At 44.5% G+C, this 25,290-nt stretch overlaps 1 protein-coding gene across 12 annotated transcripts in view; it reads left to right on the top strand.

Annotated features, from left to right (window-relative positions):
- The window catches only part of LOC149329352 (uncharacterized), a 245,431-nt gene that overhangs the window by 11,697 nt on the left and 208,444 nt on the right, over positions 1–25,290 (top strand). Inside the window, exons 5-6 of one of the 12 annotated variants that reach the window (XM_089561853.1) lie at positions 8,718–8,771; positions 10,025–13,074. The exons of the other annotated variants lie outside the window; for them this stretch is intronic. Coding sequence (XP_089417979.1) covers positions 8,718–8,771; positions 10,025–10,665 — 695 coding nt within the window. The 3' untranslated portion in view covers positions 10,666–13,074. Of the gene's footprint in view, positions 1–8,717; positions 8,772–10,024; positions 13,075–25,290 lie in introns of those variants that run through there. 12 annotated transcript variants of the gene reach the window in all.

The following is a 25,290-nucleotide window of genomic DNA, read 5'->3' as shown; positions in this document are numbered from 1 at the left end:
GTCCACCGCATTCAACTTTTATTCCTAATTCCAAGTGAACTTTGGATTGTTGGTTCATGCATTTTATTTAAATTTCTCTGCCTGTGCAACACAGGTTCAGTCGTCACACAAAGCGACCATAGCGCACCTCCTGTGCAAGATTCAACCAGTGAAAGGAACCCTGTGAGCCACTGCATGGAATCTACTCCTGGTATGGGTAACCACCGGGGTGATCTTACAGGAAATAAGGTTCACAAATGCACCCACTGCAGCAACGGATTCAAAAGACGATTCCAGCTAGTGCGGCATGGCCGAGTCCATACCGGCGACCGCCCATACCATTGTAACAACTGTGGTGATAACTTTGCAAAAAAGTTCACCCTGGAGCAACACCAGCGCATTCACACAGGCAAACGTCCTTATCGTTGCGACCACTGTGGTAGCAGCTATATACGGAGGAGTCGCCTGGTGTCGCACATCCGTACCCACACGGGTGAAAAGCCGTTTCAGTTCCAGCTGTGCCCCATGGCTTTTGCGGTACGTTCAAGCCTTGTGTGTCATGTTAGATCCCATAAGGGTGAAAAGCCCTACCAATGTGACTTCTGCCAAAAGAGATTCACTCAGAGACATAATTTGAACCACCACAAGAAGGCTATTCACAAAAAATAGCAGTGGTCTGTGATGCCCCTGGTATAAGTGTTCTGCTTTATGTACAAGCTAGCAAGATTCTAGCTGACTACCCTATGAAAGGTGCAGGTAGCTAACCTGCATCGTTAATTACATTTGTAAGCTTTTTTACATTGTACCCAGTATTATTCACTGGCGCTAGTTGTCACCCTGCCTCAATAAAGATATTTGGGGGAGCGAAAAGTTGCACAACAATTCATTTTATTCGTGCAGTCTGAGTGGGATAATTTTTGTGACCTTAATTATAAATTCACCTATTAATATCACTGAACCTATATCTAGTATACTAAAGCAACAGAGCCGCACCGCTAGGTTCATCTTCTCTGCTTATTGGTATCATGAAAGTGTCACTAAACTAAATTGCAATGCTCGCCTCAGATTTAACTAACCGACATCACATCGCAAGACTATGTCCATATCTCAAATTTTATTATCATGTTCTGCACGAGTCTGTTATCATCCCTGCCTACTGCACCTCCAGCCGCACAAACCATGAAAAGACCACCTTTAGTGGAAAGACTGGAATGACTTGCCTGGCCACATCTTGCTCCATACTGATGAGTTGATCACTATTCAAGTCATAAATTGAAGCAATGTTATGTCACACAGAGTATCCTGCTTAGCGCAAAGTCCTGCACTAGTCGGCATAAATCTCTTTCCCTCGCCCCTTTTCTTCGATCAGCTATGCGGTGGATTAATTGCGCCGTCGCTTCTACTGTGCGTTCTAGCTTAGTGAGCGTGTCATTATTCTTTCCATTTGTTTGTAGATACAACCCCAGTATTCTGATGGTTTGTACCTATTTGACGGATCGTCCGGGGGGTAAGTCGTAGTTCTCCTCCCTCTTCGTTTATGTAGTATCACGAGGAGTTCAGATTTTTTCATCACACACACAGAAGGATATCACACAGAAGATAGACATACTATAGTCAGACATTAATAACACTGGCTTGTGTGTTTGCATCCACAGAACACTTTTTTGCTCCTATATATATACCTTCCTTGTGAGACTCATACTGGGGCCTGTGGCGCTTGCCTATTTGAGTGCTGTTACTTCATATAATTTCGACCACAGTGATTGAACAAATGATGAATACATTTTAGCAGGTTAAGCTGCTGACCGCTCTATTTTTAAAATCTATTATAGTTCTGCCTTGTTTGTTTAATATGCAAATGTTCACACAGATCATGGTTGCACTTGATGCCCAGCTGTGGCCACTTTCAGTCTGGTGGTCCCATTTTGAAAACCACTTGCTTTTGAATGGCACCACTTGAAAGCAAATAGGACCACTCGTAGAAACCACTTGCTTAAATGGCACCACTTGAAAGCAAGTGGAACCATTTGTAAAAAAAAAACTTGCTTTCAAATGGTGCCACTTGAAAGCAAGTGGGACCATTTGCAAAACCACCTGCTTTCAAGTAGGAAGGCTTGAAAGCAAATAGTACCATTTGTAAAACCACTTGCTTTGAAGTCACACCACTTGAAAACCATTTGGAATCCCACTTCATATTTTCACCGGGGATCCCCAGGCTGGCTGTTGAGAGTTGAAGTCTTCCATAATTATTAGTTGAGCTCTAGCAGCCAGCCTTATTGTGTTTATCAACAAGTGTGGGAGTCCGGTGCCTTTGCTTCTGGGTGGATGAAAAGATTTGTGTCCCCTTTTTGCCTTGGTGCTATCTCAAGTAGGGTGTGATCTTCTTCCGATTCGTTTATAAAGTGTTGAATCGCGGTGATATTTTTATGCACGAGCGTGGCTGTGAAAGAGCCGGCTGCGTTACAAGTGTCATAATGGGGTGGCAGCGTCCTGGAAGTGTGGCCCAGCCGCTAGCTTCTTGCAATCACGTCTGGGGTTGTAACAGACGGTGTTTGTGGGATATGGAGCTGCAAGTGGGCTCGATTACGGTGGAAACCGCTGCAGTTTCATTCCCAAATTTCAAATTGTTTGGCGTAGGGCCATTCTGATATAAAATTAAAGCATTGCGCTAAATTGGGTGCGATATTGAAACCAGTGTCCAAATTCGGTTTTGCTCTCGATCGTGCTGGAAGGTGTCACAACTGACAGCCAGTTTTCAATCAACTGCACCTTATGCACAGATCAAACTTTTCTGCATCATTAATACTTTATTCAGGTTATCTACATGGTCCTAATTTTATTATTTTCTATATTTGTTCTGTTGTGCCCATGCCAACCATGCAGGGAAAATATACGATGGCGCAAGCTGCATCGTGGGCGGCATCAACACACTCACACTTTTTGTGTGTTGCCGGTTGGGCCAGTTTCTCTATCTGTTGCTTTACATATTGAATTTTGTGTGTTGTCAGTCTGTGAGACGAAGAAGCTTTGCGGAAGAAAATCTGTGGGCCTACAGACAGGGAAAGGATAACTCTGTGTGACCCGGTGAACGTCACTTTTTGCAGCGTGCGCTTGCGAAGACGTGGTCCGTCTTTGTGCGCACGTGCCAAATGTCATCGCGCAATCACGAAAGATTCAGGCTTATTAACGCCTTTACCAGTAACATCAAAGCCGCAGAAGTGTATAACCGCAATAACAGACAAATCTACTTATGTGAAAGCTGCCGGAGTCATTAGGTGTCACGTGTTTTCAGCCGTTACTGACTCGGTCGCCAGTGAGCTTTCCACGCTTTATTTTTCTTGTAGCAGGCTTTAGCAAAGACAGCACGTTCGTGAAGATCGCGCCGTTCGCATTTCTTCTCAAATGTCTGCATTCTTCAGTGTTCCTAATCGCTTAGCAAATGTAATAGTTTGTTATTTTGCAGTCTGTAGCTTTGCGGTAAAAAAAGGGTGATGATTTATGAATTCTGTGGCGTTGTGTGAAAATCGTTCATGGTGCGTCACGGTGACTTGTGGAAGCTGGTGAACCATATCCCGATGGCGGTACCTGTAACCAGCAGTTTACGGCGAAAATTGATGCAAACAGCTTCACGGCATATCACCAGTATTTTTTTTTTATTGTATAGGGAAGTAGTCTCCTTGGCATGCAAATACAAAATCCCTTTTCCGTGCCCTAATATAGCTGCTACACAGGAGTGAAAAATGCATGATATCCTTCAGTTTTGGTTCCACTAAATAGACGACTTTAAAAAGCAGGTCTACATCCCATTGCCATATTGAACAATGCCAGTGTCGTTTTTGTGTGTGTGCTGTGCCTTTTTTTGTGTGTTCTCAGTTTTGCAGGCATTGGAGGAGCACCAGTAGCCGGGAGATGAAGATTCCCGCGGAACTGTGGCCAGTCTATGCCAACCCATAGCTTGATGCTCCTATCCTGTAGAATACGTATTGCGGGACCTGTCTTTGTACTGTGCACAAAGATATCTCCTCTAGATAAATAGACAACTATTGCCATCCCCTTTGGATTAGGCCTGTGACGAGTGCCACCTCGCCTAACGAGTTAAAGTGGATCATTGTTTGATTTTTTTATTGCCCCTTCCTATTTGTAAGCTTTTAATGCTTTTATTTGTAACCTTTGGATCCTCTTATGTTTAGGTTTTTTCATTCAAGGTTATTTCTTGTATTCTACGCTGTATTCCTTCGATTTCTATGACGTGCTGTGGAATTTTTTCGTTCTGCATTTTCTTGGAGTCTGATGGCTCATTAAATAAACTGGTAAATTGGTTTTTGAGGGAAGGAAATGGAGCAGTATCAGTCACACATATCTGGCTGAACCGTGGAGGAAGGTGGGAGTGAAAGAAAAAAGAGAGAAAGAGGTGCCGTAGTGGAGGTCTTGGGAATAATTTTGACCACCTCGGAATCTTTAACATGCACTGACACCACACAGCACACAGGCGCCTCTCGCGTTCCGCCTCCATCGAAACACAGCCGCCGCGTTTCGTTGGAGGCGGAACGCGAGAGGCGCCCGTGTAGCCATTGTGTGTTTTTGTAAGAGTTCCTTGCAAGTTACGCACTATCTCCTCTAGGCTCTCAAATTGTCCTGCATTTCTTAGTTGTGATAATGCGTCTTCTTTTAGCGTCATTTTATTTATTTCATACTTGTTTTTTTGTCTGTTGTTTGACATAATATTTTCACTAGGAAGTTTCAGGTGAAAAGTAATCATAAAAGTAAGGCAGGAGTCATTTCTGCATTTCGTTGGCTATTCATCTTGAAATTGGAACTAAAGCATTCTTTTTTTGGTTGAACAATTCTTTGGTTGGTTGTGGATGCATTTCACAGGCCCCAAATTGGAAGTACTTGATTGAATTTGTTTTGGCTAGTTGTAGTGCATGAATATTGCCATATTTTTATGTTTAGTCATACCTTCAAAGGGTCAGTGGAGGAGATCTCATCCTGACCTACGTACTGTGTTGTCACATGTCACGACAGCCACAATTAGGCCACAGCCACAAACGTAGTCATGTGGCGTCAAAAGTCTCTAAGTTTTTCTGTGGCAAGGCTTAGGATTGCATTGTAAGCTGGCAGTTGGTCGATGCCATGGTAAAAAATCTCAATGTTGGACGTGCTGCATTATCCCCTGACGACCCTGCAGCCGCATGTGTGGCCGGAGAGCATGGCTATTTTGTGAGCTTCTTCTCGGCTGCCTGCTTGGTAATCTGGTCATGCTTTTTGGGCACGCGTATGTTTGGCTATAGAGACCTGAATTAAGGCTCAGGAGTGCATCTTGGTCTGATGTTCTTTGGATTAGGTTTGTACCCTGATGTTTTCAATTACATTTTTAAAGTTGCATGAGCCACATTTTTAAACTTACTGGGGGTATGTGCTATATTACCTTTATTCCAAAATTAGACAGCTTCCGTATGTGTCATGAATGACTAACTGATAGCAAATCATCGTGGTAGTATGAACCCTCAACAGCATGGAGGGACTGGAACAAAGCTACGGGCTCATTACTGCACCCATGTAAAACTGGCAATAGGAATGGGATGAAATGCCGTCTTCCTTACTTTGCGGAATTCCCTTCTTCGGTCGCCCACAGACATCGCCAGCTGGCCTCGCCCTCAAATGTCCTTGGTTGCGGCAGTTAATCATTCCTGCCGCTGTCGGTAATAAAAGAGGCAAAAAAATCTAAGCGGGCACCGTCGTTGCAAATACAGATCATAATATGAGCCTGAGCCCAGACTCGCTCACCACTCGGGTCGCAATTTGAATTTCAGTCCGGATCCAACTTGCTGACCACTCAGATAAGACTCAGGCTCTCAATATGAGCCTACGTGAGTCTACTCATGAGTCAGTCTGCTGATCTAGAACTGCATTATACATATTCAATACACAAAGCATATGAACAATGCTGTTAAGGCCTTGGAGACTTCTCCTTACTCAGTTACGTATTGTTCGAAGTTACATGCATGAGGAGCAGTATTAGGAGGACACAGAGTAAATGCTTGGGGAAGAACCTTTGAATGCAGCCTACTGCTGCGAACATATGCAGAACCTTACCTTCACTTATTTGCATGTGCAAAGTTAGGTGCATGAGAATCCATCTGTCTGTGCAAAGAGAACTATCCATACCAGCTGTGCTAAAAGTAACACAAGTGACATTGCATTTTAGCTGCTAGAAAATATCAGTTTCAAAAATGTGTACTCGCAGTTTACAGTACATTGCCATTGCTCTTCTTATTCCCTGTCCATATCCTTTCGCATTTTGTGCGTGCAGAACAAAGATGACAGAATGTGCTGTCACGTGGATTTTGTGCATTGTCATTTGCACAAAAGCATACAGGCATTGCTGCTTGTTTCATTTGTTTGTTTTATTGTGACGCTTATTTGTTTTCCGTTATTTCGCAGGCTGTTACTGATAAGCCAATGTGCACAAGATTCCAGAGGAAGAAACCTTGAATACCACACCTGACCACCTTGCATGACTCCATTGCTTGATGCTCATAACCTGGCAAATTGCATGTGCAATGATATCAGTGCATTGTGTCTACGTACAAAGTGAAATGGAAGTGTTTTTAATGATTTTGCTTGAGTCGCAGGGATCTAAATAATCAGGTAAATGGGGACCGCTCTATAAACAAAACTTTTTTAGTGAACTCATTTCGTAACTATTAATACTTTTTCTACAGGAATGACATCAGGCTTAGGATGTAGAGGGAAGGAGGGAATAACGGAAATAAAAGTAACACCAAGTACTTCTTAGCTCAAAAGTTGGGTTGCAGGACTCAGTGGCGTGCAATGTTTGAACAGTTTAAGCTGTCATTGGGATTCCCATATCAGTAGGGGTACTAACAGAGCATCTGACAACATAGAGCAATCAAGTGAATCCTGCAACATGTGTACTCTCGTGGTGGGCAATTAGTAGTAGCAGTAGAATCGCATTATTTGGTCACTCAGATGCCGAATGCCCGTGGGGCATTCCAGAAAACAATGGGTCTGTAAACAAGGTGTCAGTAGGATGTCGCATGTCACTTCGTCAAGTAGCTTTGTGACATGGAGAACTGAAAAAAAATAAAGTAAGCATCTGGTGCGCACCTTTAATAAAGGAGGACCATTGGTTCTACACTATTATGCTCAATCAAAAATACAAATGGCAGAAAATGATGCCATTATTTTTGGTGTATAATGTGGTGAATGAGGCCCCGTCCTATTAATCAGAGATCAAAGCCAAATCTCATCTGAGGTGATAGGCACTGTGAAAAATGTCATGTGTGACATGGCATGGAAGCAGGAAATGCATTTGTGGTGGTACTTGTGTGAACTTCCTTTTATGTGGATGTATTGATTTTTTTTCATTTATGCAATATTCTTTCATTTTTCAATCAAAGCAGAAACATCAAGGATGAAAATTGCATGCATTGGAACTCTTGGCGTTTCGTGCCTCTGTGTTTGACGCATCGCATTTATTCTGATTCTTGTTCTGTATGACCTCGAATCTGCGAATGCTTGCTTACGTAATTCGATGTAACTCCAGCACTTCACACTCTTCCTTTGTCTCCTGGTTGGTGCTGTGTGAAGACTGTAGCTCTGTTAAACCTGCCCTGTATTGTGGGGTGAATTTTGCAATCAATTGTATTTGATGCTGTTTACTTGTTTTTGGGTTTCCTTTTGGCTTTGCTGAAGAGTACACTATGATTCCTTGTTTGCTCATCAATGACTGACCTCATTTTGTTATTGCATTTTATTATTGCACTCTGTCGAAACAATATTCATTCCTGTGTTCATTTGGCATGCATTTTGACATCTATTTCGTTTTGAGGCCTTTTTAAGAGCAGGTTACATTTAGTTATGTGGAGTGTACTGTGACAAAGTTTGTTTTAGTTTTCTAACAATACTCAGTGTATGTCTGCACATCTGGAATTCATTATGTACAGAGTTCATTTCATGATGGTGGTATGTGCTTTGATTTGTCTTTGAGCTGGAAATTGTTTTATTATAATGCGAAGCCATTTAAAAAAATGGCCTGTGTGTTTGTTAAGCTGTGGGCTCTTTTGCTATACACTATTGCACAATGCAGCACCAGTTTTACCAGATTTACTGAGCCGCAGTGTTGCTTTTTTAGTTTTGCCTGACTGGCTCCTTTGCATCAAAAGAATGTCCGTAAAACGAGTGTAGTGCTGCTGTGATTTCTGCTCAAAGTAATGCGACAACTGATGACAAGTCGCACCTTTACTCGCTATTTCTCGCTGCATTCACTCTCCGTGCAATAGCGGCCTTGTCATTGGAGCGTGAATCTCGCATGTAGGTTGTGCAGGGTTGGATTCCCTGTGGTATGTTACGCAATCTTTCTCCCTGGCTTTTGTTGGGTGGAATGCCTGGAAATGGGTATTAGACCTACCCCGTTTGCGTTGACGAAAGCGCCTTGTACCACGATGCTCATTGACCAAAGCAGCCCTTGGGTCATAAAAATTAATCATTTTCATCACCAGCTCTTCCTGATTGGTTCTGATGAGCTTGCCTCATCATCATGTTTGCAGGGATAGACTTCTTCTGTGCCATCCATGGTGTTAGAAAAGTTGGTCACCTTTTTCTGTTTTGTGAGATTGTATTCCATTTTCACCGTGTCATGCACATAACGCCACATGAGCTGTTGCACATATAATCTAGTGTCTTAATGGATGTAATCTGGTTTTGACATGCAGGCTTGCGCTCCAGGGACCGCAAACATGGGGGACCTTCTTCGCAGAACTCTTCAGGTTAGAATCTGCAGTTTTTGTCCACATATGCTTTCCTGAAGGCAGTCTTTCACAAAGCAGCATGAAGGATACGGTAGCTGCAGTTTACAGAACTCTGCTCAGTGATATTTGCCTTCGATATTCTAAAAAGTTCTTTTCTTTGAAATATGAACTTTTGACCAAACAATCACCCTTGTGAGTTCTGTTCCGTGATGCAAAAACTTGTACAGGGTTTGATGCCTGCTCAGGCTATTAGCCTTTAGCCTTGGCCCTCTCTTGGACATTGCCTGAGCACGTGATGCAAAAACTTGTACAGGGTTTGATGCCTGCTCAGGCTATTAGCCTTTAGCCTTGGCCCTCTCTTGGACATTGCCTGAGCAGCAAATAAAGGGAAAATATGGCGTTGTCCTGTGTGCTAAGCATAGCTCACTGCCATTCGTGTAGTGATTAAGCCCACATGGGTGGACTTAGGACAATGTCAGTCGTGTGACCCTCCCTAGTTAGTTACCTTAACTAACAAGAGAGGGTGCCTGCGTCGCAAGCGTCATGAGTGCCACAGATTGCGTGACTGCTGCGCACAGGCGAGAGAGCACTCTCTCTTGGGGTATGCAGTTTGTCGTGTACGGTCGTTTCGACACGGTGCTCCGCTCTCCACTAGTGCAGGGAGGCTTTGTGGTGGGAACATTCTCCCGCCAGCTTGTCCCGTCTTGTTTCGGTGTTTCCCCCTTGCCCTGGCATTAGCAAACATTTGCTTGTAACTGTGCTGCTCAGTTGGACGTCCTTGATTCCTTAGCGTATCTTGCTAGCTGGCATTATTGTTGTTGTAGCAATGAATGCCTGTTTATTTCAGCCACAGTGTCATTCCTTTGTTCCCTCAGAGCAAGACCCGCTGTGTTCAGCGTGCGGAATGGGATCTGGCGGTTTTGACCTGTGTCAGCCGCGATTAAGCAGGGAAAATGTATTATCACTCCTTACTAAAAGCCCCATACGTGGTGCCAGTAATGCCAATGCCAGGGCCAATGGCGGTGACAGGCATTGATCATATTTCTTGCCGGCTAAGTGTTTTGTTCACCTGCGGGCAGAATTCACTATAGGGATATCTTGTTTCAGTCCTGAATTCTTCTTAAGGCCAATCTGTTAAATAAAACTTTTTATAAACACCTACACCTGTTCATGAGTGTGTCCTCTGCATTCATTTTTTATCCTTAACTCGTAGGGAACTGTGGATTTTAGGTTTTTGCATTTTGTTGAAAGTACTTTGTCCTAAAATGCAGGTTCAGTGTTCGCGGAGACTGGACGTGATGGATCTCCTGTGCAAGACTCAACCAGTCAAAGGCAACCTGTGAGCCACTGCATGGAATCTACTCCTTCTGGCAGGGGGAACCATCGGAGTAAAGCTGCAAGAAATAAGCTGCACAAATGCACCCACTGCAGCAAGGCATTCAAAAGAAGAGACCATCTAGTGCAGCATCTCCGAGTCCATACCGGCGACCGCCCATACCATTGTGACCATTGTGGAAAAAGCTTTGCGCATAAGTTCACTCTAAAGCAACACCAGCGCATTCACACTGGTGAACGTCCTTACCGTTGTGACCATTGTGGTGACAGCTTTGCACAACTGGTCACCCTAAAAACACACCAGCGCATCCACACAGGGGAGCGTCCTTATCGCTGTGACCATTGTGGCAACAGCTTTGCAGACAGCAGTTACCTGGTGAAACACATCCGTACCCACACGGGTGAAAAGCCGTATCAGTGCCAGCTGTGCCCTATGGCCTTTGTAGTACATTCAAATCTTGCAAGGCATGTTAGATCCCATAAGGGTGAAAAGCCCTACCAATGTGACTTGTGCAAAAATAGATTCACTCAGAGCCATAGTTTGAACCACCACAAAAAAGTGATTCACAAAGAATAGCAGTGGTTCGTGATGCCCTTAGTCAATATGTTTTGCTAGCTACCATTTTGTATGCAAGCTAACGAGATTCTACCTTAGTACCTTATGAAAGGTGTTGGTAGCTAATCTGCATATTTAACTCCATTTGTAAGTTTTGTTCACTTTAACGAAGCTTTGAGAACACAACATTTGTTCCCTTAGGCAACACACAGACAGTCACTCAGTCTTTCCTGAACACGGAGTGTGAGCCTGCTATGCTCGTAAACTTGTGTGAATGGAAATAAGCTTGTGGTCACACGTGGATGGCATCATTTCTTGTTGGAGAGTGACTTTCAAAAACATTGTGCCCAATATTCTTCACTAGCGCTAGTTGTCACCCTGCCGCAGCAGAAAAATTTCGGGGAGTGAAAGTGCACAAAACAACTCCTTTAATCTTTAAGCCTGGGTGGGCTAATTTTTGTGACAGTCAATATAAATTCACTCATTTATATCTCAGAACCTAGAAATGTATGTGTGAGAATAGCGAAAAACTTGTTCTTGTGTAAATCTTTGTTTATTCCAGCAGTGTTTGTGTGCAGACAAGTAGGTGTGCAGCCTCAAAATTATTTGTCTTGCGTTATTTTGGTGCTTTGAGGAGTTCTCTGTTGTTTGGAACGAGAACTAACAAAAGAATTCACTAACATCTGCTTTACCATTTCTCAGAGCACTGTCGGTGCTAAATATAAATGGCGTATTTGTAGATCATTGTGTTTGCATCATTTTTAATTATTTTGGTTGACAGAATACAAGCTTCATGTGACCATTTCACATTGTGCTAGCCTCTTTGTTCTGCTGGCGTTACTTGAACAAGCCTTCTTTACTTCCATAAAATGTTCTTGATAACAAACTGTAAAAGTCATGGCTGCTGAAACAAAAATACTGTGATTAGTGCCAACAAAAAACATTGCAATCTTGCGTATTGTAAGCTCGTAATTTAGGTTGGTTGTCTAATTGCTTAGTGCACATACGGGATACAGTTGCCGTTACAAAATGTTGAATGCATTCTGGCTGTTTGTAGAACTCACTTGCTTCACATTGTGCATTAAAATTCAATTGCATTGCAGTTCTTCAAAAAAAATTAAAATTGGTTTTTGAGGAAACAAAATGACGCAGTAATTATCTCACATATCTTGGTGGACTCCGCAATGGTGTCTGCGCTGTAAGGGAAGGAAGGAAGGTGGTAGTGAAAGAAGACAGAGAGAAAGAGGTGCGGTAGTGGAGCACTGCAGAATAATTTCGACCACCTGGGGATCTTTAATGTGCACTGACACCGCACAGCACATGGGTGCCTTTTGCGTTCCGCCTCCTTCAAAACGTGGCCGCTGCGGTTGCGTTTGAACCTGGGTACTCCGGCTCGGAAGCCGAGCGCCCTTACCACTAAGCCACCGCAGCGCGCTCTTCAGAAAGCTGCTGTTCCCTTTTTTTTTTTGCTGGATGCAAGGTGCAATGATGTTTTGTGGATGGTCTAAGTATGAATGTCAAAAAAAGGGAAGGGCATCTTCAAAAAGCTGCTGTTCCCTTTTTTTGGCCATTATAATTCGAGCATCCACAGACATCACTGTTCCTTGCATCCAGCAAAAAATATCTATCACTCTCCTCAGCAGTCAGTGCTAATACCCAGAACCAGGCTATTTTGTGATGGCATTGCATTACAAGTGGCAGGACAATGTGTGGTAGTTCACTTTTATGCATTGTATATGTTCAGAAAGATCAGACAGTCTCCTCTGGACACTAGTCTTGAAATCCAACCCCATCGAATACATTGTCATACTGCAATAAAAAAAATCATTTCTGTTCGTTATCACTAAGGAAACCACTGTGCATGATGAGAAATGCTATTTTAAAGTCTATGTCAACTGTTTAAAGATTTATGACATGTAACAGGTTGTGAATCTGCTTAGTATTCCACATTGTAGGACAGCTTGAAATTTGGTGCTGAAAAAAGTATTTCCGCCAATAAAAGGATGATTCTGATTTGGGATTGAAATAAGCTTTCTATATTCAAAATATTTTAATGTTTTCGAATATCTGTAGTTTTGGCATATTTAAGTTCAGCTGTGTACTCGGAGAATGCTTACCTTGTTTATTCAAATTTGCTTACAAAGCATGTCGAAGTTACAAAGCCGCTGCTGCGGTGGCTCAGTGGTTATGGTGCTCAGCTGCTGACCCAAAAGACGCTTTCATCACGGCTGCGGCAGTCAATTTTTGATGGAAATAAAATTCTAGAGGCCCGCGTACTGTTTCGGAGCCCTTTAATACGCCGTCCCACATAGCCTAAGTTGCTTTGGGACGTTAAACCTTGCATAAACTAAACTAGTTGCAAAGCCAACTCTGTATGTACAGTGCCCTCGCTTTGATTGTATAAAAAGCAAATCAGGTGCTTGTGATTTATGCTGGCTCATGATTTCATGACAAGAGAAAGGGCTCGTAAGCAGGGTCATTAAGGTCATGGTTCTCACTTACAGGGACTCCATTTGTTGTTTTAAAATTGCATGCACAAAAGAGGCATCGCTTCTGACTCTGCACAATGCATGAGCCATTTTTTTTCAGCCTACACACCACAACTTTGAGATGCTTGATCATGATAGCTGGTGCTAAGTGAGTGCTCACATGCATACCGCCACATCCTTTACACAGGAGAACCACAGGAGAGGGATCTTGCTGTCAGCCTTGAATCGTCACGGTAGTTGCATGTGAAATATACTGCGGTGTAGTAGTGCACACAGTGTTGGCACCCTAGTTTCGCCAGCAGGTGTGCAACACTATGTTGTGGGACAGGTTTGACCATTGGTGTGAAGTTAACAAGCAGATGAGACCATGAATGCGGGCACAGCTTTGGAGTGGATGTGCATTGTTGTATGTTAACGTGACAGCAGTGTGACGAGGTACAGTCGTGCATCACAGTTCGTTGCTTGGTTGCACGTGCAGAAGGTGGCATTGCTCTGTCTATTGCACTTCTTTGCAGTTCAGAGCTGTGTTGTTGCAGTGAATCATGGATCTGCTCACACATATATATATATATATGTAAGCAGTCTCTCCATTTTCGATGCAAACTTGTGTTCCCCTCGTTTACGTCCACTTATTTCTTCGGACACGCCGAACCTGCTCGTCACATGCTGTTTGTTGCTTGGGCAGGGGAGTCTCCTCGTAAGCTGTCACTGCATTTTTGGTAGTTTTTATTTTTATTTCTTTGAGGGCGGGGGTGGCATTTCATGTGTCGATTTTCAGATGAATCAGGCATTTCTTCTGGTCTCTTGAATTTAGAGTTATGAAGATTTTACTATCTGTCATGCTACTAATTAGTGGCCAGTTATGTGTCAGTTCATGGAACTCAGTTGGTCACTTGTTTTGCGTGACCAACCACACCGGTGGCCTTGTCGTTTCAACATCCGCCTCGCATGTGGCAGGTGCAGGGTTCGATCCTCAGTGCTACCAGATACCCACTCTTGATAAAACGGGTACAATTGCTTTCCTCTGCCTGGCGCTCAGCTTATGTCGGGTTAAATGCTGATTAAATGCCTCTGTGAGCCCACCTTGAGTAGAAGAAAAAACTTTGTGCCATGGGGCTCTTTGGCCACAGATGCCCTTGTGCCATAAAAATTCATCATCATCATCATTTTGCACGACCACATTTCAGGTTGTATGCTGTTTATCCTGCATAATCAACAAGTGCACACTTCTGTGCACATTATGTTTTTTTTTGCTTGGTGCTGTGTCTGTATAACTTTGTTTACTTGCATTCCAAAGTCCATACACTGTTCTGAAAATAATAAAGGTTGCCCACTGATCTTCTGAAATTTTTTTTAGAGTGAACAGATATGTGATATTCGGTGCGATATTCAAAGGCATTTTTTTCTTCACACTTGTGTTCAATTCGTGTTCCAAATTTTCAATATTTGCATGTCCCACGCTGTTTTGCATTTTATTACCTGATGACTTTTCATAAGGGGGCCAGAACTAAAAGCTTGTTAAAACAGTGTAAAGAAAACAGTGTTCCACGCTAATTGATGCCACGCAGCATGACATGGAAATCATCATGTGGCTAGTTTATCAGTTGCCTTCAAAGTTCAAGATGTCTGCCAATATCTATATGGTAGATTCAGCCCGTTGCACTGGGAAACTACATTTCTCCTGAACGCACTTTTGAAGGGAAAGCTTCGCTACGGCACCTCGGGCTTTCTTTGCGGTGCTTGTGGTTTTCACCTTCAAGCGACTGAGAGCTCGAACCATAGGAGAGCCATGGTGTGTTGCTTTGGTGCTACACCATGGTGGCCGTGAGGTAAAAAAAAAAAGTTGCTGGTGGTTTAGCTGTGCTTAAACCAAGTGTGTACATGAAAGCTTCATTGCAGATGGCTACGCACAGTAAATTGCCTGCGGTTCAACTGCTGCTCAATCTGGTCAGAGAGCAAAAGCTGTGGTGTATCGGGCAACTAGACGCGGCTTGCCATCTAACACTGAGTGCATTGCACACACTGGATAGTCGGTGCACCCATCCTGGCAGGTGGGAGTTAAATTAATGGTTGATCGCTAGAGGTTGGTCACCCAGCCACCAAGTCTCGCTTCTTCACTGACCATCGGAGTGTCTTCATCGGAATATCCACAAGCAAAGAATCAGTGTCTCCCCTAAGCCTAACCATGAGTCTCGTCATTGCTTCAACCACAAGCAGCTCTCTTAGCGTAGCCAGGGGAATGAAGCTTTTGCTTACACGCCAGGCTTCACTAAAGACAAACCATCAGCAATTTTTTGAGCAGGAATTAGGTTTATCCTGGTTTTCATGATGTATGCTTCAGCTGCACAAACTGGGTAATGTCGGGCTTTACCTGTTACCAAACGGCCCTAAATGATGTTAGGTAAATTTGACAATCTTCTCTTACTGTTTCTGACCCATCTTTTCTCGAGCAGAACAGTGGCTGATTGAATTTGAATCACCTGATAATGTCAGGTTAATTGTTTTCTTGTTCTGACATTTGTCAGCTGCTAAGGTCCATTACTGCAAGAGAGGTGTGTACACACATGGAAATTGCTTAATTAAAACCTGTGGTATTTACAAACCAGTACTTCGGTCCGGTCAAAATCGCTTATTTCAATGCGATAAAACTGCCGGTAGTATAAGCGTATGCAACAGCCGTGCAGCTTGCCTGTCCTGACCGATGATGAAGCATGGCAATGCAGCGTGCTGCACGCGGCCATCGTGCTTTCGAAGGCCCTCTGGCTGATAGTCTATGAAAGGCCATTACATGCATGCGTTGCCTGGTGTGGGTTGTGGCCTTTGTGGCTGCTTCACAGCAGTTTTTTTTCTCTGCTCTTTGCCACAACGTGGGATGAGTTTATTTTAAAACATGCAGGGCCGATCGAGTGGCATCTATGAGGCACCACTATTAATGCTCTCAGTGGTGATGAGTGGTCGCATAAGACGAATTAAAAGACCCGTGAATGCATCAGACCCTCTGGTTGGGCACTCATTCATTCCGATCTCTGTGTCTTTTTCAGTCCCCTTCCCATTAATTTCGAATCGGCATAATTTGAACAAATTTTCAGTCTCTTAACAGTTTGAAGTACCGAGACGTTAAGATATGCCCGACCATTGGCGCTTGGCCTTGCAACAATATATATCCCTTCCATGGCACGCACACAATTTGTGCTAAACGTACTGGCCCTTGGATGCATCGTCTTCATCTTCAAAACTTTTGTTGCAAATCTCAAAAGATTACTTGCAACAATCATAAATATAAGACTGCTCAAAGACAGCATGCAGCTACAAAACCACAGTGCCGCACACACGTGTCCACTATTGGTACCCTTAGTTCGAATAAAATTTGACCAAAAGTTTGAGCTAAAAACGCGAGCACAAAACAACGAGAGTTCACCGTGTGTGCATGTGTTTGAGGAAGGGTCGTGCATAATAGGCGTTACCACTAAAAGCAAGAAAGGGGTGGTCGGCCATGTTATTCTCATCACATTTGATATGTGTCAAGGTACATCAACGGAACTGCGCAGGAGGTCCAAGCCTCCCAGCATCCAAATGTGGCCAGCCCGCATGATAAATGATGCGACAGTGTAACATTTATTGCTTGCCTGATTTTTTGACTGATCGTACCCACTCACATATCATACTTTCTCCACACCTGTATCATAACAAAAAAAGACTTCCTTTTCTGTGTCTCGGCATTGATATGATCAACCAACAGAAAGCCTTCCAGTCCATGCCAGCAGATCCATGATTCACTGCAACAATACAGCCCTGAACTGCACTTAAGTACACTAGACAGAGCAATGCCAGCTTCCGCACGTGCAGCCGAGCAATGAATTATGATGTACGAGTGCACCTCGTCACACTGGTGTCACGGTAACATACAACAATGCACATCCAACTCCAAAACTGTGCCCACACTCGTGTCTCATCTGCTTGTTGCCTTCACAGCAATGGTCAAACCTGTCCCACAACATGGTGTTGCACACATGCTGGCAAGACTAGGGTGTCAGCACTGTGCACTACTACGCCGCAGTATATTTCACATGCAACTGCCGTGGTGTTTAAAGGCTAACAACAAGATCCCTCTCCTGTGGTTCTGCTGTGTAAAGAACGTGCTGGTATGAGTGTGAGCAATCACTTGGCTTCACCTATGGAGGTGAAGCATTTCAAAGCCATAGGTCGGCACACTCACTCATGAGTGCACTCATATCGTCACACTCACGTCTGAGTGAATGTGAGTGAGTGCGAGTGGACGTGAGTGTGGGTGAATGGTCGTGAGTGTGAGTGAGTGTGGGTGAATGGTCGTGAGTGTGAGTGAGTGTGGGTGAATGGTCGTGAGTGTGGGTTAATGAGAGTGAGTGGATGTGAGTGTGGCTGGTCATGAGTGTAAGTGAATGGTCGTGAGTGTGAGTGGGTGGATGTGAGTGTGAAGGTCATGAGTGCGAGTGAGTGAATGTGAGTGGTCATGAGTGTGAGTTAATGGTCGTGAGTGTGATTGCAAGTGAGTGGATGTGAGTGTGGGTGGTCATGAGTGTGAGTGAATGGTCGTGAGTGTGGGGGTCATGAGTGTGAGTGAGTGGTTGTGAGTGAGAGTGGGTGGTCATGAGTGAGTGAATGGTCGTGAGTGCATGTGAGTGTGGGTGTCATGAGTGTGAGTGGATGTGAGTGGGGGGTCATGAGTGTGAGTACGAGTGAGTGTGGGTGGTCATGAGTGTGAGTGAATGATCATGAGTGCGAGTGAGTGGATGTGAGTGTGGGGGTCATGACTGTGAGTGAGTGGATGTGAGTGTGAGTGAATGTGAGTGTGGGGGTCATGAGTGTGAGTGAGTGGATGTGAGTGTGGGTGGTCATGAGTGTGAGTGAATGGTCGTGAGTGTGGGGGTCATGAGTACAAGTGAGTGGGGGGTCATGAGTGTGAGTGTGAGAGAGTGGTCGTGAGTGGATGTGAGTGTGAGTGAATGGTCATGAGTGTGAGTGTGGGGGTCATGAGTGCGAGTGAGTGGTCGTGAGTACGAGTGGATGTGAGTGCAAGTGAGTGTGGGTGGTCATAAGTGTGAGTGAATGGTTGTGAGTGTGGGGGTCATGAGTGTGAGCGAGTGGATGTGAGTGTGGGGGTCATGAGTGCGAGTGAGTGGTCGTGAGTACGAGTTAGTGGATGTAAGTGTGGGGGTCATGAGTGCGAGTGAGTGGATGTGAGTGTGGGTGGTCATGAGTGGATGTGAGTGTGGGGGTCATGAGTGCGAGTGAGTGGATGAGTGTGGGGGTCATGAGTGCGAGTGAGTGTGGGTGGTCATGAGTGTGAGTGAGTGGATGTGAGTGTGGGTGGTCATGAGTGCGAGTGAGTGGATGAGTGCGGGGGTCATAAGTGTGACTGCGGGTGAGTGGATGTGAGTGTGGGTGGTCACGAGTGTGAGTGAATGGTCATGAGTGTGAGTAGATGTGAGTGTGAGTGAATGGTCGTGAGTGTGGAGGTCATGAGTGTGAGTGGTCATGAGTGTGAGTGGTTGTGAGTGGACATGAGTTTGAATGCAATTGAGTGGGTGTGAGTAGAGGTGAATGGGCATATGATTGATCAGTGGATGTTAGGGGCAATGAGTGGTTGTGAGTGGATATGAATGGCAATGAGTGGTTGTTAGTGGCAATGAATGGATGTGAGTGGTGGGTGGACGTGACAGCGAAGTCGGTCGCCTATGTTTCGCGACGCTGATACCCGCTTAGCTATTTTCATGTTGACAGCTGCGGGAAGCAAATATTAACTACTGAAGGTGCTCGAGGCATCATAAGGCATCATGCCGGTGTCTTTGGACAACCAAAGGAAAGGATTCCGCTGGCACTGGAACGGCAATCTTTCGTTGCTTTTGTAGTTCACCATTGGCACGGGCGCAGGCTCTTCGCGGATGCAGTGAGCCGCTACGAGTTTTGTGAGACCCTTTATCGAATTTCGCATTGCCAGTCCTGAAAATATAGACATATGTCTCTTGCCACGCTCCCCGCATGGCTTGATCTCGTATACACGAGTTGCAATGCTTACTGCTGAAACAACGACTCTCCGGTTTTCGGCAATAACTACCGTAAGTTGGGATCTCGAGTGCTGCAGCGGTCTTAGGTTTTTTCTTTGCCCAGGTGTGCGCATTGCAGAGCTAGATCTCCTCTGGCCATAATTTGTTTATAGGCCCTGACCCACGTGGTAACCCGATCTACTTGGTCCAGCTCTTGAACTGCACAAACCTGGCTCAAGCCCGGAAACGACGTGAAAACCAATTAGTGCGCTTTTTCGTAACGCCAGAGGATTCTTGTTTCTATCATGTACTTGAAAGAGCCCAGCGTCGCAAATCAAGCATGTGATTTTTGTAATTTATTTTTTGTATGCATAGCATCAGACATGGTAATGCCTTTGACATCCAAGGAGATATCCAAAACGGCAATATTTTTTGTTTTAATTTGCTCCAGAAATTATTATTTCGTGCTGATGGTGATAGGGAAGTTCGCGGTCCTGTGCATTGTTTGCCGCGTCCGGGTTCGCGATAAAGGAATGTCCATTGAGTTTTTTTTTCTGCACTCCGCATAAGTGCAGAGAAGGGGGTGAGTCACACTGGCTACGCAGCGGTATAAGGGGAGCCGGATAGCGGCGTATTCCGAGAATAAGTAAAAAGGTCAAACACCCTCCGGGAACATATACATCAGGTCGCATCCCACAGTGCACGTTCTTGCGGAAAGGCGGATCCTCGTCAGGTGGCTTTTGTCCAATGTCTATGGCAGCGCACGTTGACAGCTTGAGGCGCGGTGAACAGGACATTGCCATGTTAGCTGCAGGCATGAAGACAGTTTGTAAGTGAGGGTACTGAACAGATGGGCCTTGAGGTGACTTTCCCCGAACCTGGAATTCCCAGACGTTGAAACACCCTTCACCGTAGAAAATCGAGAATGTTTGCGAAGCTCATGGGAGAAGGGAGAAACCTCCGAAATCTTGATGGTGGAAAATTACATATTTGTGAAGTGTTTGTGGAGGTGAGTTATCTTCTTTCCAAAATCATTGATTGGGTGTGTTGTCCTTTCCCAGTTGCTGATTGGTGACGTTTTCCTGGGTTGATGTTTGTGGAGTTACCTGATTGGTTACTGTCTCCACCGAGGGCGGAGTCATAGGGTTTGAAATCAGGTGCTTGGGTGAGACCGAGGGCTGGTTTCGTCACGTAAAGCTACTAGTCAGTCAAATGTAAACAAGTTTTCTCCTTTCTTGTATCTTTCTTTGTTTCATTAATTGGTAATAAATAGTTAACCTCTCCAGAAGTGTCCTCTAGCAACGTGATCGAGCAATATCGAATCTGCAAGACGTCAACACCCTTCAGTAATCATCAACTTAATTTACCTCTACAAGATTGAGAGGGAAACTCAACTGTCATGAAACGTTGTAGCGATTTTCGGCAGTGGATATGAGGTGGCAACCAAATTGCCGCACCTTTTTTGATTGGTTGGACGTACATTTCGAACTTAATTTTTATGCACCCGGAAAAGGGATATAAAATAGAATGACTCTGAGTATTGTCACCGTTTCACTCAAGAAAAAAAACTCCAAAAAAAGCAGTAAACGCGATTGAAAGTTAATAAGAATCAAGCTAGGGCGACAGTTTTCGTTTCGCTTAAAAGTATCGTGCAAGCAAGTGCTGCTGTTCAAACTGCCAATACCGAGAAGGCACTAAAGAAAAAAACATACGACGCCACAGCCAAAAATGTGACCAGACGAAAATAAACTGAGGGCGGTGGGCGGAAGGGGGGCAGGAGCTTTTCATAAACAGGTCGAAGGGTGCCGACATATTCGACACTGGACTGTGCTCATAGAACAGGAAAGAGTTGAAAATTAAGCTCCCCCACGCTCTCCCCGGAGTCCAAAAAAGAAACTTTTCTTATTTGGTCATGAAAAGGCTCCCATCAGCGTCATGTAAGCAGAACTACGCCGTTGGCAATATGAGCGGCTGGGAGCTGCCCTGGCAAGTCAACAACTGCATACAAGCTTCTGCTCTATGTATGCGAGGCTTGGTTCTCATTTGTGCGGCCTAATCTTTGGCATTTGGCGAGTGAAACCGAAATGAGTTTGTGAAATGCGATTTTGTTTATTTTTCGTGTTTTGGTACAGTAAGGGGATTAACTTCTGTTTGCACGCTCCGATTTCAGCAATCTTACAGTCACTGATATCTGGACAGCATGAGGTATCCTTTGAACTAGATACTATGATTTCTTCCAAGAACTTCTGGATAGCGCTTTTTCCCAGTAAAGTCATATTGTTCCAGATTGGCTCAAATTGGCTGCATACGCATTCTTCCGCGAACGACATTGGAGAATAATCTGGTGCAAAGTAAGTGCCCCCTATTACCATGCGGATGCACACGTGGTCTCCCCATGCACTGGCCTCAAAAACATCGCGTTGGTTTGTAAAACTTCCTTCAGAGAGGGAACATGTGTGATGCAGAAAACGTACTGCCCTGCCACAACTTCCCCCAGCATCGTTATTATGCGGGGAAATCCTCCACTTGCGACCCGTTCCAGCCATTAACCTTTCCGTGAGGAAATCACTCGATCGTTTGAAAAACACACTCCATTTTCCATGCCGCAAAAAGTATTCATAGTCGCCAGTTGACTCCAATGAGTTGATGCAGAGTCACGGACACGTCAATGTCAAGGAAGACCAAATCTTGGCGATTAGACACCACCCAGGACTATTGTCAAGGCAAACTCATTATTACTTGCAAACCACCATAGGCACACGCACAAGGGAGGGGGTTGCAAGTCTGCCCCATACATTTAATCTGTCTGTCCTGTTCTGTCATTGTTTCATACTTAGCAGCGCAAAGAAACGAGGACCAAAGCGAACGAGGAGACACAACACAAGCGCAGACTATCAACTGAATTTTTATTCAGGAAAGGGAAGCTTTTTAAAGGCGTTAGAAAATACAAAATTTGGTCCTCGTTTCTTTGCGCTGCTAAGTATGAATCCACACCAACTAGCCCAACTTTCTGTACTTGTCATTGTTTACAGTGCAGTGCTACGACCAAGCAGGTTTTTTAACGGCCAAAGACCTGTGATGTTGCGTTCCAAGAACTGTTTACTTGCCGGGTCATTTGGAGGCAATCTTTTCAGTTTCTTTTTTGCTGTGATAGTAACCAAAAAACAAATGTCATATTTTCTGTGGTCTAGAGAGAATGGAAATTACTCTGGAAGCGCGATGCTACATGAATGCTTCAGCGACGCAGTGACTGCCTTCCTCTGCCGGCACTCCATGGTGAACAAGGGAGGGGAAAGCCTCGGGGTGTTCAAGAGGTTTGTCTTCGTTTGGGTGGAGACAAGACCTCTTGTGGAAACGCTGGCAATACTCTGAATCTTTCCCCTCACTTGTTCACATTTTAAGCGCGAAAAAAACCAGCCGTTTATCCTCTCTATGCCCCATATTCCTCTGCCGATGTTACAGATTAAAATAAAAACTATACATTTATAATATCCTGTATATTTTGCAATTCCATCACATGGAAATAAATGTTTTATAATCATTCCTCATCTTTTCACTCCGTTTTGGAGGCAAGGGCCTAGGTGAGAGGGGGTTGGGGTGGGGGGCACTGCGCTAAAACGTGCTCATTCTCATGGAGAACCCTGCACACGCCTATGGACACCGTTCAAAAACTTGTCTAAGCATCTTAGCTGCTGACGCTATACACGCACTCATCATCTCAGCAACAAGCGCAGGAGCACACGTGCATGGCATTCGGTGCATGGAATATACGTGATGAGTGACCACTTTCTTCGAGCATCGAAACTGTGCAAGTTGGCCAAATAGCCCGACAAAGCCTGGGCGGCTCACCACCGCATATTTGCGACTCAGGCTAATGCTAGGAGCTACGAGGGCAGTCACCGCAACAGTAAATCTCTCATCCCCTCCATTGTCAGCAAACAAGGAAACAGTACACTGAACGTGAATGAGAGTGAGCGGACATGAGTATGAGTGAGTGGTTGTGTGTGTGAGTTGTCATAAGTGCGAGTGAGGGGTTGTGAGTGTGAGTGAGTTGTGAGTGCGAGCGGTCATGAGTGCAAGTGTGAGGAGTGGTCATGAGAGTAAGTGAGGGGTTGTGAGTGCGAGTGGTCATGAGTGCGAGTGAGTGGTTGTGAGTCTGAGTTGTCATGAGTGCGAGTGAGGGGTTGTGAGTGTGAGTGAGGGGTTGTGAGTGCGAGTGAGTGGTCATGAGTGAGTGAGGGGTTTTGAGTGCGAGTGAGTGGTTGTGAGTGCGAGTGGTTGTGAGTGCAAGTGTTCATGAGTGAGAGTGTGAGTGGTCATGAGTGCGAGTGAGTGGTTGTGAGGGCAAGTGGTCATGAGTGCGAGTGTGAATGAGGGGTTGTGAGTGCAAGTGGTCATGAGTGCGAGTGAATGGTTGTGAGTGCGAGTGTGAGAGAGGGGTTGTGAGTGCAAGTGGTCATGAGTGCGAGTGGTCATGAGTGCAAGTGAGTTGTTGTGAGCACGAGTGGTCATGATTGCGAGTGTCAGTGGGTGGTTGTGAGTGCAAGTGAGGGGTTGTGAGTGCAAGTGGTCATGAGTGCGAGTGAGTTGTGAGTGCAAGTAGTAATGAGTGCAAGTGAGTGGTTGTGAGCGCAAATGGTCATGAGTGTGAGTGCGAGTGGTCATGAGTGTGAGTGAGTGGTTGTGAGTGCGAGTGGTCATGAGTGTGAGTGGTCTGAGTGTGAGGTTGTGAGTGCGAGTGGTCATGAGTGTGAGTGAGGGGTTGTGAGTGCGAGTGAGTGGACATGAGTGCAAGTGTGAGTGAGTGGACATGAGTGCGAGTGTGCGTGAGTGCGAGTGGTCATGAGTGTGAGTGAGCCACCTCTCATGGTGCCGAGGTATGTTCAAAGCTGCGGTGCGTACACTGAAAAAAGTCCCTTGTGCACTTCGCAGACTCAAGTGCATGCATTTTTAAAACAACAAATGGGATTCCTGTAAGTGAGAACCATGACCTATGACACTGCTTAGAAGCCGCTTTTCTTATGAAATCGTGGGGCAGAACTCAAAAGCACCTGATTTGCTTTTTACACATTCAAAGAGAGGGCGTTCTGTGTACAATGTTGGCTTTGAAACTATCTTAGTTTAGTTTATGAAGGTGTAACGTCCCAAACCAACTCAGGCTATGAGGGATGGCATATCAATCGGCTCCGAAAATTTTGATCCCCAGGAGTTCTTTAACGTGCACTGACATTGATCCCGCGGCGGCCAGGATCAAATCATTCTGCGACCTTTCACTCCACAGAATGTATTCAACATTTTGAATGAAAACTGCAATAAAATTCTAATGTGCACTGATCAATTTCACAAAATGGACCCAAATTACGAGCTTTACATTACACTATAAGATTACAATGTTTTTTACAGGCACTAATCACAGTATTTTTTTTTTCAGCAGCCACGACCCTTGCAGCGTGTTATCACGAACACCTTATGTAAATCGATAAGGCTTTTTCAAATAACACTATCACAGCATAGAAGCTAGCAGAATGTGAAATGGTCACAAAGTTTCTAGTCTGACAGATGATATACATTAAAGATAGTGTGGAGAAAATACTCCGCAAATATGCCATTTATATTCAGTGTAGACAGTGCTCTGAGAAATGGTGATACAGATTTAGCAAACTCTTTTGTTGGCTTTCGTTCCAAAAAACAGAGAACTCTTAAAGCCTGCAAATTAACTCATGATTTTGATGTTGGACACCTATATTTCGCTATTCATTCCTGCCACTAACACTGCTGGAATAAAAACAAAGATTTACACAAGAACAAGTTTTCCTTTATTGTCATACAAACATTTATAGGTTCAGGGATATTAATAAGTGAATTTATAATTAAGGTGACAAAAATTATCCCATTCAGAATGCACGAATAAAATAAATTGTTATGTGACCTTTCACTCCCCCAAATCTCTTTATTGAGGCAGGGTGACAACTACCGCCAGTGAATAATATTGGGTACAACGTTCTTGCAAGCATCAGTCCAACAAGAAGTGATGGCATTCATGTATGACCGTGATTTTATTCCCATTCATGCAGGTTTACAAGCATAGCAGGCATCCTATCCCTCTTCAGGAATGACTCAGAGCGGGTATGTAG

The sequence above is a fragment of the Amblyomma mixtum genome, chromosome 9, assembly GCF_055824585.1.
Source record: "Amblyomma mixtum isolate Tamu chromosome 9, ASM5582458v1, whole genome shotgun sequence".
NCBI lineage: Eukaryota > Metazoa > Arthropoda > Arachnida > Ixodida > Ixodidae > Amblyomma > Amblyomma mixtum.
Note: the sequence above shows the minus strand (reverse complement) of the source record. Positions and strands in the feature narration are given on the sequence as shown.